Genomic DNA, 12,275 nt, shown 5'->3' on the forward strand with positions numbered 1-12,275 from the left:
CCCTCCTGGGGACTCCCTTGTTCTACTGGGGGACTTCAACGCTCACGTGGGCAATGACAGGGAGACCTGGAGAGGCGTGGTTGGGAGGAACGGCCCCCCCCGATCTGAACCCAAGCGGTGTTCTGTTGTTGGACTTCTGTGGTCGTCACGGATTGTCCATCACGAACACCATGTTCAGGCATAAGGGTGTCCATATGTGCACTTGGCACCAGGACACCCTAGGCCGCAGTTCGATGATTGACTTTGTCATCGTCTCATCGGATTTGCGGCCGTATGTCTTGTACACTCAGGTGAAGAGAGGTGCGGAGCTGTCCACTGACCACTACCTGGTGACGAGTTGGCTCCGGTGGTGGGGGAGGAAGCCGGTCAGACCTGGCAGGCCCAAACGTGTAGTGAGGGTCTGCTGGGAACGTCTGGCGGAGTCCCCTGTGAGACGGAGCTTCAACTCTCATCTCCGTCAGAACTTCCAACACGTTCCGGGGGAGGTGGGGGACATTGAGTCTGAGTGGACCATGTTCCGTACCTCCATTGCCGAGGCGGCTTATCGGAGCTGCGGCCGCAAGGTTGTTGGTGCCTGTCGCGGCGGCAACCCTTGAACCCATTGGTGGACACCTTCGGTGAGGGATGCTGTCAAGCTGAAGAAGGAGTCCTATCGGGCCTTTTTGGCCTGTGGGACTCCAGAAGCAGCTGATGGGTACCGGCGGGCGAAACGGCATGCGGCTCGGGTTGTCGCTGAGGCAAAAGCTCGGGCGTGGGAGGAGTTTGGAGAGGCCATGGAGACAGGCTTCCGTACGGCTTCGAGGCGATTCTGGTCCACCATCCGGCGTCTCAGGAGGGGGAAGCAGTGCAGCACCAACACTGTTTATAGTGGGGATGGTGCGCTGCTGACCTCAACTCGGGACGTTGTGGGCCGGTGGGCGGAATACTTCGAAGACCTCCTCAATCCCACCAACATGCCTTCTGTTGAGGAAGCTGAGCATGGGGACTCTGGGTTGGGCTCTCCAATCTCTGGGGACGAGGTCGCCGAGGTGGTCAAAAAGCTCCTCGGTGGCAGGGCCCCGGGGGTGGATGAGATCCTCCCGGAGTTCCTTAAGGCTCTGGATGTTGCAGGGTTGTGTTGGCTAACGCGACTCTGCAATATCGCATGGACATCGGGGGCAGTTCCCCTGGACTGGCAGACTGGGGTGGTGGTCCCCCTGTTCAAAAAGGGGGACCGGAGGGTGTGCTCCAATTACAGGGGGGTCACACTCTTAAGCCTCCCTGGTTAGGTCTATTCAGGTGTCCTGGAGAGGAGGGTCCGTCGGATAGTCGAACCTCGGATTCAGGAAGAGCAGTGTGGTTCTGGTTCTGGTCGTGGAACACTGGACCAGCTCTACACCCTCAGCGGGGTCCTAGAGGGTGCATGGGAGTTCGCCCAACCAGTCTACATGTGTTTTGTGGACTTGGAGAAGGCGTTCGACCGTGTCCCTCGGGGGACATTGGGGGGTCTCCAGGAGTATGGGGTACCGGGCCCTTTGATACGGGTTGTCAGGTCCCTGTATGACTGGTGTCAGAGTCTGGTCCGCATTGCCGGCAGTAAGTCGGGCTCGTTTCCGGTGAGAGTTGGACTCCGCCAAGGCTGCCCTTTGTCACCGATTCTGTTCATTACCTTCATGGACAGAATCTCTGACCAGCCGAGGTGTTGATCCGTTTTGGTGGCCTTAGGATCGCATCTCTGCTTTTTGCGGATGATGTGGTCCTGTTGGCTTCATCAGATCGTGATCTGCAGCTCTCACTGGAGCGGTTCGCAGCCGAGTGTGAAGCAGCCGGGATGAGGCTCAGTGCCTCCAAATCCGAGGCCATGGTCTTGAGCCGGAAAAGGGTAGAGTGCCTTCTCCAGGTCAGGGGGGTCGTCCTGCCTCAAGTGGAGGAGTTTAAGTATCTGGGGATCTTGTTCACGAATGAAGGAAGAAGGGAACGGGAGATCGACAGGCGGATTGGGGCAGCGTCTGCCGTGAAGATAAACGCATAGATGAGTTTCTCTAGATCTGAGACATCAGTCCTCTAATCCTAGAGATGTTCTTCAGGTGATAGAAGGCCGACTTTGTGACCGTCTTAATGTGGCTCTGAAGGTTCAGGTCAGAGTCCATCACTACTCCCAGGTTTCGTTCTGATCGCTGGTTTTTAGTTGTAATAACTGAAGCTGTGCATTGATTCTGGTTCGCTCATCTTTAGGTCCAAAGATAATAACTTCAGTTTTGTTTCTGTTCAGCTGGAGAAAGTTTTGTCACATCCACACATTGATCTGTTCTCAGCATCTATTCAGTGATTGGATGGGGTCAAAGGTCACCTGGTGACATCATAACGTAGAGCTGTGTATCATAGTTATGGTAGCTGATCTTATTTCCTGTTATAACCTGAGCCAGTGGCAGCAGATAGATATTGAGTAGGAGGGTCCTAGGATTGAACCTTGGGGTACCTCACATGTGACCTTTGACCTCTCTGATGAGAAGTTTCCGATTGAAACTGTGACGACACGAGATGAAACTCAGATTTTGTGGAATTTTAGTTTTAATAGATTGCTCAACGCCACCCTGGGAATTTCACCCAGAGATTATTACGTTTTGTTTAAGCCACACAGGTTCAGTTCTGCTGAAACATCTGAGACAGTAAAAAATGTACAAAAACCATTTAATAAATTATTTTTAGAATGTTCTTTTTAAAACCAGTTTTTTAAAGAATGAAAAAGGAAAACAGAGGAAGTGCAGTAGCTGAGGTTACCGGCCAGAGGGGGCGCTATAGGGACGGCATCCACCAAACACAGCAAACCCAAAACAACCTTTAACACCAGACAGTGAGACCCGAACTCTAGAATCACAGCAGGCAGCAGAGGAAGACACCGTCACCTCAGCAACACCGTCACCTCAGCAACACCGTCACCTGAGCAACACCGTCACCTCACCAACACGTCACCTCAGCAACACCGTCACCTGAGCAACACGTCACCTCAGCAACACCGTCACCTGAGCAACACCGTCACCTCACCAACACGTCACCTCAGCAACACCGTCACCTCAGCAACACGTCACCTCAGCAACACCGTCACCTCAGCAACACCGTCACCTCAGCAACACGTCACCTCAGCAACACCGTCACCTCAGCAACACCGTCACCTCAGCAACACCGTCACCTCAGCAACACGTCACCTCAGCAACACGTCACCTCAGCAACACGTCACCTCAGCAACACGTCACCTCAGCAACACGTCACCTCAGCAACACGTCACCTGAGCAACACCGTCACCTCAGCAACACATCACCTCAGCAACACATCACCTCAGCAACACGTCACCTCAGCAACACGTCACCTCAGCAACACCGTCACCTCAGCAACACGTCACCTCAGCAACACGTCACCTCAGCAACACCGTCACCTCAGCAACACGTCACCTCAGCAACACGTCACCTGAGCAACACCGTCACCTCAGCAACACCGTCACCTCAGCAACACGTCACCTCAGCAACACCGTCACCTCAGCAACACGTCACCTCAGCAACACCGTCACCTCAGCAACACGTCACCTCAGCAACACATCACCTCAGCAACACCGTCACCTCAGCAACACGTCACCTCAGCAACACGTCACCTCAGCAACACGTCACCTCAGCAACACGTCACCTCCGCAACACGTCACCTCAGCAACACGTCACCTCAGCAACACGTCACCTCAGCAACACGTCACCTCAGCAACACGTCACCTCAGCAACACGTCACCTCAGCAACACGTCACCTCAGCAACACCGTCACCTCAGCAACACCGTCACCTCAGCAACACCGTCACCTCAGCAACACATCACCTCAGCAACACGTCACCTCAGCAACACGTCACCTGAGCAACACCGTCACCTCAGCAACACGTCACCTCAGCAACACCGTCACCTCAGCAACACGTCACCTCAGCAACACCGTCACCTCAGCAACACATCACCTCAGCAACACGTCACCTCAGCAACACGTCACCTGAGCAACACCGTCACCTCAGCAACACGTCACCTCAGCAACACCGTCACCTCAGCAACACGTCACCTCAGCAACACGTCACCTCAGCAACACGTCACCTCAGCAACACCGTCACCTCAGCAACACCGTCACCTCAGCAACACCGTCACCTCAGCAACACGTCACCTCAGCAACACGTCACCTCAGCAACACGTCACCTCAGCAACACCGTCACCTCAGCAACACCGTCACCTCAGCAACACGTCACCTCAGCAACACGTCACCTCAGCAACACCGTCACCTCAGCAACACCGTCACCTCAGCAACACGTCACCTCAGCAACACGTCACCTCAGCAACACCGTCACCTCAGCAACACCGTCACCTCAGCAACACCGTCACCTCAGCAACACCGTCACCTCAGCAACACCGTCACCTCAGCAACACGTCACCTCAGCAACACCGTCACCTCAGCAACACGTCACCTCAGCAACACCGTCACCTCAGCAACACGTCACCTCAGCAACACGTCACCTCGGCAACACCGTCACTTCGGCAACACGTCACCTCGGCAACACGTCACCTCGGCAACACGTCACCTCGGCAACACGTCACCTCTGCAACACGTCACCTCAGCAACACGTCACCTCAGCAACACGTCACCTCAGCAACACGTCACCTCAGCAACACGTCACCTCAGCAACACCGTCACCTCAGCAACACGTCACCTCAGCAACACCGTCACCTCGGCAACACGTCACCTCGGCAACACCGTCACCTCGGCAACACGTCACCTCGGCAACACCGTCACCTCGGCAACACGTCACCTCGGCAACACGTCACCTCGGCAACACGTCACCTCGGCAACACGTCACCTCGGCAACACGTCACCTCGGCAACACGTCACCTCGGCAACACGTCACCTCGGCAACACCGTCACCTCGGCAACACCGTCACCTCGGCAACACCGTCACTTCGGCAACACGTCACCTCGGCAACACGTCACCTCGGCAACACGTCACCTCGGCAACACGTCACCTCGGCAACACCGTCACCTCGGCAACACGTCACCTCGGCAACACGTCACCTCGGCAACACGTCACCTCGGCAACACCGTCACCTCGGCAACACCGTCACCTCGGCAACACCGTCACCTCGGCAACACCGTCACCTCGGCAACACCGTCACCTCAGCAACACCGTCACCTCGGCAACACGTCACCTCGGCAACACGTCACCTCGGCAACACGTCACCTTAGCAACACGTCACCTCAGCAACACGTCACCTCAGCAACACGTCACCTCAGCAACACCGTCACCTCAGCAACACGTCACCTCAGCAACACGTCACCTCAGCAACACCGTCACCTCAGCAACACGTCACCTCAGCAACACCGTCACCTCAGCAACACGTCACCTCAGCAACACCGTCACCTCAGCAACACCGTCACCTCAGCAACACGTCACCTCAGCAACACCGTCACCTCAGCAACACCGTCACCTCAGCAACACGTCACCTCAGCAACACGTCACCTCAGCAACACCGTCACCTCAGCAACTGCAAACAAGCAAAAAAAATTAATCAATTTAACCTTAAACATAAGAAAAAAAACAATATCAGCCGGCTAAATAAACAAAAAGGGCTGTAAACAATACAAGTAAGGAAATAGAAACTAATTAATAGACAATACAAGTTAAAAACATCAGGACCAGGCGTGGCCCTCTTGCCACAGCAGGAGGTGAAATGGGCCCCGATGCCTCATCCCAAACGGCGCCTCAGTGACGCCGCCGTCCGACTTTAAAACGAACGTGCAGAAATCAGGGATGAACGCAGACAGAGCAGCACGAGTCAACTGTGGAGGATCTACGAGAATTAATTAGTCACCATTTTAAATAAAACTGGAACAAACTGGAGCTTAGATGAGCGTCAGTTTCTTACCCGTCGATCCACACACACACACACACACACACACACACACACACACACACACACACACACACACACGCAGAACGAAGGAGGAGAGCGGCGCAGTGGCGTTTTACCCATGATCGCCCTTCAATTTAGATTTTCTGACAAAGATCAGCTAAAGTGCAGCGAGAGAGAGCAAACCTTCCACCAGGACATCGGCCCAACAGGCACCAGCCGGAGATTTGTTGCCTTTCGCTGCCAGAGGCCAGAAGACGGGAACCTGACAGTGCTCCTCATGTAGGCCACGCCCACTTTACCTTCACCTGGGAACTTTGTGTAGAATTATGTATATTTCTATAACCAAAACAAAGAAATCCCAGATCTGTATGCAAGATTCAAACCAGTTGAGTTCTGGACCGGAGAGTCCGACCCGACTCTCCAGTCGGTTCAGTAAAATGTCCTGGTCAACAGTGTTGAAAGCTGCACTGAGGTCCAACAGAACCAACACTGAGGTCCAACAGAACCAGCACTGAGGTCCAACAGAACCAACACTGAGGTCCAACAGAACCAGCACTGAGGTCCAACAGAACCAACACTGAGGTCCAACAGAACCAGCACTGAGGTCCAACAGAACCAGCACTGAGGTCCAACAGAACCAGCACTGAGGTCCAACAGAACCAACACTGAGGTCCAACAGAACCAGCACTGAGGTCCAACAGAACCAACACTGAGGTCCAACAGAACCAGCACTGAGGTCCAACAGAACCAGCACTGAGGTCCAACAGAACCAACACTGAGGTCCAACAGAACCAGCACTGAGGTCCAACAGAACCAGCACTGAGGTCCAACAGAACCAGCACTGAGGTCCAACAGAACCAACACTGAGGTCCAACAGAACCAGCACTGAGGTCCAACAGAACCAACACTGAGGTCCAACAGAACCAACACTGAGGTCCAACAGAACCAGCACTGAGGTCCAACAGAACCAGCACTGAGGTCCAACAGAACCAGCACTGAGGTCCAACAGAACCAGCACTGAGGTCCAACAGAACCAGCACTGAGGTCCAACAGAACCAACACTGAGGTCCAACAGAACCAGCACTGAGGTCCAACAGAACCAGCACTGAGGTCCAACAGAACCAGCACTGAGGTCCAACAGAACCAGCACTGAGGTCCAACAGAACCAGCACTGAGGTCCAACAGAACCAGCACTGAGGTCCAACAGAACCAACACTGAGGTCCAACAGAACCAGCACTGAGGTCCAACAGAACCAGCACTGAGGTCCAACAGAACCAGCACTGAGGTCCAACAGAACCAGCACTGAGGTCCAACAGAACCAGCACTGAGGTCCAACAGAACCAGCACTGAGGTCCAACAGAACCAGCACTGAGGTCCAACAGAACCAGCACTGAGGTCCAACAGAAGCAGCACTGAGGTCCAACAGAAGCAGCACTGAGGTCCAACAGAAGCAGCACTGAGGTCCAACAGAACCAGCACTGAGGTCCAACAGAACCAGCACTGAGGTCCAACAGAAGCAGCACTGAGGTCCAACAGAAGCAGCACTGAGGTCCAACAGAACCAGCACTGTGGTTCTCTGATAATTTGTATTTTCAGAGGTCAGGTTTTCAACAGTTTCCTGTAATTTTTGTATCAATACCAAGAAGTAAACATGGAAATGGTGAATAAATGTCTTAAACAAACATTTCAACATTCTAATGCAAAGTTTATTACTGCATTTAAGTTTTAGATGTTTTCCATGTTAGTTTCTTGTACCATATTATTTGAGATGATTAAAATGTAGCTTGATGACTAGATGGGCTGAATACTGAGGGTCTATATGTGACCCTGCAGCTCCAAACCCTTTTTACCAAATCACAGATGAGTTTGTAGACAGAGGCACTGCTGCAGATTAAACAGTTTATTGAATTCACAAAGTTGAGCAAAAATAGTCACTTTATTTTATTGACCAAATGACCATCTAAAAGTGGGAGTCTATGCTGCTCCTGAGATCCTGAAAAATAATTAAAACCCAATTAGATCAAATTTGACTGTTTGGGGGAGGAATAATAATAAAGAAAACACAAATACAACTAAATGCTCCTGAGTGTCCCCAACAAAAACACAACAATCCCTGGTGAATAAAAGAAAAGAAAAACTTCCTCCCTCTGGTCTCAGTCTAAAGAAAACAGTTTACAACCAGCCAGGAGGCGACAATAGAAACTTTGTTTCCCTAATCAAAAGCAAAACAAGAAAAGTTCTTTTAATCCACAATAACCATGTAAAGTAATTAAAGTAAAACAAAGAAATGAAGTTGAGACAAATCAAAAACTGAAACAGTAGCAGGCCGACCTTCACACAAAAGAAATGAAGTTAGACCAGAACATTAAGCAGCCAGATGATCATCAGAAACGGTTCTTACCTTCCCTACAGTGAAACCAGTAAACGGCGTCTTGACGTCACTAAGTTTGTTTCTATAACCATCAGTGAAGGAATCAAATTCTAAACTCACCTCATGATCAATGTTAAACCTCTGTAGGGGTCATCAGCCTGCATCTGACCTCAGCATCTACCTGCTTTTAAATGTAAATGCTCATTTCCTGTCCGTCTCCCTAACAAGCCAGCTGCTCCGCCGCAGCGTCTTCCATATATGGGCAACAGGAAGAGGGCGCCGCAGCACATGAGGGGGACAAGATGCCCCGGCTACATGTAGCCAATATGGCCTCACACTTTGTCGTTGGTATAACGGGGAGCAAGCAACTCAAAAACCCAAACAGCAAAACAATCAAATTCAAAATATTTTATTCAAACGAAGGCCACTTAATGGTGACACAATAAAACGACCTTTTCTTAGTGGTCAATAGAGGCCACCAGCTGGGCTCCGGTCATCTGGCTGCTCCAGGTGAAGATCCGCCTGCAATGCTCACTTCCTGATGCCCAGCTGACTGCGGCGCTGCGCCTCTCTTCGGCGTGACTGCGTGTTTACCAGGTGTTTTTTCATAAAGCTGGTGGTGTTGGGGTTTAGATGAGCTTTTTCCCGATACGTGGATATGCAACATGCCGATATGGGCCACATGTTAGCTAGAGACTCAGCCAGATGTTCCCTCAACACGTAAATGACATGCATTTAATATTGAAACACAAAAACTGCTGGAACAACTAAATGTAGATATTGAATCAATAATTATTCTGATGTTGAACGAGTTAGCAGGTAATGCTAAAATTAACCCTGCAACATTCTCATCAGCTAGTCAGTAGTGATGCTGTAACTGTCACTAGTTGGTTTTTCAATTTAACACAAAGCAAATCAAAAGAAATACTTGATCAGAAATGTGGTTAACTTTGGATCCGTTTTGAATCCTGTGATGTTTAACCTCGTCTGATTTCTCATTCCTAGTTTGACTTTCATCATGAGTCTGTTTGGTTTAATCATCTTGGTTTTTGGAACAGTACTAGTTAGGGTTAGGGTTAGCTACCCTGAACTCAGATCACTGTCAGCCAAACCTGTGGGCAGGCAAAGACCTGTCCAGAACCAGTTGGGTCCGTTCAGACCCAACAAACCCAGTTGGTTAGTTGGTATCTGGAGATGTTCAGTGAAAGACACCAGAGGCGCCTCAGAACATTCTGGTTCTGAGTTTCTGAAATTTGTTTGTTCTGAACCGAGGCGACTCGATGTCCAGAAACGGGTCAATCAATGAAACCTAAAGCAGAACATAACTTTTTTTTCTGATCTAACAGAACCAGTTGTGTTCATCAGAACCTTTCAGTTGGGTTTTTCTGAGGTTCTCCTGCAGTCTGACTGGTACCGGGTCAGCTTGGTTCTATTGGTGAGATGTTCTGTAGAGAAACCAAAACGCTGATCTTTGGTCCAACCAACAGTTTATTTATTTGGATAGAATATATTAAACAGGCCCAGGTTCTAACTGGACCCGGATGAATATTCTGATTGGACCTCCAGTCTGGTTCTAGTTCTGGTCTCCATTGCAGCGGTCTGTGTGGCAGCAGGTCCAACCGGGTCGGGAGCAGTTCTCCAGCCGAGTGCAGCCTTTCTCTCCATTATCTGCAGACAGAAAACCCATCAGAACCTCTGCTGGACTGGACTGGACTGAAGTTCGGTCCAGTTTGCATGTAAACCTGACAGTCAGACCCAGGGCCAGGGTCAGGTTCAGGTTCTGTTGGACCAGAACATCTGGTGCCAAAGTAAAGTACCTCTGTGTCGTTTCTGAGCAGGATGTCGTTTAAATCCCAAAATAAATTAATTTCTAGGACTTCCTCCTTTAATCTGTGGAATAAATGATAAACTTCCTGTCCAGCAGCGAAGCTGATAATCTATAATTTAATCCATGAATCTGTTCCTTCAGACTGGAAGTCTATATCAGGAAGTTCACTAAATAATGTTAAAACCATCAGCTGATCCAAATGCTGGTTCTGCTGGACGTTTCTTCCTGTTAAACACGAGTTTCTCAAATTTCAATCAATCAAATTTTATTTGTATAGCACATTTCAAAGTGCTTTACATAATTAAAATAAAAACAGCAGGTGACATTAAATAAACAGTGAGAAAGAGATAAAAAAACAAACATTAAAACCCCTTTAGGACTTCAGTTAAACGCCGTTTAACTGGGATTCTAACCCTCAGGGACTTTAGTCAAAAACACCGTTTGACAAGGACTCCAACCTCCAGGTTTTTAGTTGAAACTCTGTCAACTGGGACTCTAAACCTTGTAGGACTTTAGTTAAACGTGGTTTAACTGGGACGTTAAACGACCCAGTTAAACCTCTCCGATGTCGCCCTCTGCTGGTCAGGAGGAGTGACTCACCTCTGGTGTAGCAGGCCTGTTGGACCTTCCCAGTGCACTGCAGCAGCAGGTTGTTCACCATCAGGAAATCTTCTCCATAGCAGCTGATGTGGAACCGCTGAGCTGAAAAACAAACACGACAATCAGACAGAACCGGCCCAACCCTGGACATCGGAGCAGTCTGGACCGCAGAGGCAATGTTTCACCACCAGAGGGCGCCACAGATGTTCATTGTTCCTGACGGCAAACTACAATAAATAAATAACAGATTCACGCATCCGTCAGAGCACAACACCTGGAAAACACCTGGGAAACACCTGGGAAACACCTGGAAAACACCTGGGAAACACCTGGGAAACACCTGGGAAACACCTGGAAAACACCTGGGAAACACCTGGAAAGCCCTTTGAGCTCTGACCCATTTAGCAGAATCATCCTAGACGGATCCGGCTCTGCCACATTCAGAACCACATCTCGTCACATTGCATTGTGGGAAATGATTCCTCCTTGGTAATCTGCCATGGATCCACTGTGGCCCAAAGACGACCCTTGACCTTTAGAGTTGACCTTTCATTTCTCTGCGAGTTGTTCTGGGTGCCATGGTAACCGTTCGTATCGGCCTTTAAGCTGCCATCAGTTTCCATCCAGCACCATGGAGGCCTTTAACTAGGCCGTCAGACCAGCTGGATGCTTCAGCATCTCTGTGGTGAAAATATTTCATCTTTTCGTTTTTCTCCAGTTCTGCTTCACTAATTAGTTTTTTAATTGATTCTGTTGAACATTCAGAACCGACCTCTGGGTTCTATTGGTTCATTTCAGGCATTTATTTTCTGTTTCAAATTATTTCTGTGATTATTGATCGTTAACTGATTGGTGATCTAAAGGCAATAATTCAGTTGAGTTCAATCATTTTTTACGAACATTAAATGTTTTGCTTTGCAGCGCAGAATCTGGTACCGAAGATCCCGACCAGAACCGCCTCTGGAGAATCCAGGATGATGCTCCCGTGTTTGGCCCGTTTAAAGACCAGCTTTGCTCTCAGAACCAGAGTTCTGTTAATCCGGTTAAAGTTGAGCAGAACATCCTGGATTCAGGTCAGAACCAAGTCAGAACTTTTTGCAGGAGGACATCGTTTCTGACCGAATACTTCCAGGTTCTGCTTATTCTGACTGGTTCTGGTTCTGATGGGTCCTGATGGGATGCAGAGTTGTTCTTACCAGAGCAGAGCGGCAGCAGCAGCAGCAGCAGCAGGTAGACCTTCATGGTTCTGGTTCTTTGGGTCCAAAAGGCTCAGAAAATAGAAACTGTGATCCGAGTGGAACGAAGTTGGACTTTTATCGTCTGCTGGTGAGAGATAAGAAAAGCAAACAATTCTGGACCCGTGAACTCCGGGTCAGAACCAACGTCAGTGACTCGCTTGTTTAGATCTGCTGAGTCAGGGTTTCTGCTGACCGGGTTTCTGCTGAGTCAGGGTTTCTGCTGACCGGGTTTCTGCTGACCGGGTTTCTGCTGACCGGGTTTCTGCTGAGTCAGGGTTTCTGCTGACCGGGTTTCTGCTGAGTCCGGGTTTCTGCTGACCGGGTTTCTGCTGAC

At 50.1% G+C, this 12,275-nt stretch overlaps 1 protein-coding gene across 1 annotated transcript; it reads right to left on the reverse strand.

Annotated features, from left to right (window-relative positions):
- Positions 1-9,745: 9,745 nt before the first annotated feature.
- Positions 9,746-12,156, reverse strand: LOC145555042 (uncharacterized). Its single transcript, XM_081616169.1, has 3 exons — positions 11,900-12,156; positions 10,704-10,805; positions 9,746-9,943 (listed from the first exon to the last, which is right to left on the reverse strand). The coding sequence occupies exons 1-3, from the start codon at positions 11,943-11,945 to the stop codon at positions 9,849-9,851; spliced, it is 243 nt and encodes an 80-aa protein (XP_081472295.1). The 5' UTR covers positions 11,946-12,156; the 3' UTR covers positions 9,746-9,848.
- Between the last annotated feature and the right edge of the window lie 119 nt (positions 12,157-12,275).

The sequence above is a fragment of the Poecilia reticulata genome, chromosome 15, assembly GCF_904066995.2.
Source record: "Poecilia reticulata chromosome 15, P_reticulata-male-v2, whole genome shotgun sequence".
Lineage (NCBI taxonomy): Eukaryota > Metazoa > Chordata > Actinopteri > Cyprinodontiformes > Poeciliidae > Poecilia > Poecilia reticulata.

Bases quoted from the DNA above. Each gene is read 5' to 3' on its own strand.
- LOC145555042 (XM_081616169.1), bottom strand. From the start codon at position 11,945: ATGAAGGTCTACCTGCTGCTGCTGCTGCTGCTGCCGCTCTGCTCTG. The intron at 10,806-11,899 runs GTAAGAACAACT...TTTGTTTTTCAG, and splicing joins GCTGCTGCCGCTCTGCTCTG to CTCAGCGGTTCCACATCAGC. The intron at 9,944-10,703 runs GTGAGTCACTCC...TTCTGTCTGCAG, and splicing joins ACAGGCCTGCTACACCAGAG to ATAATGGAGAGAAAGGCTGC.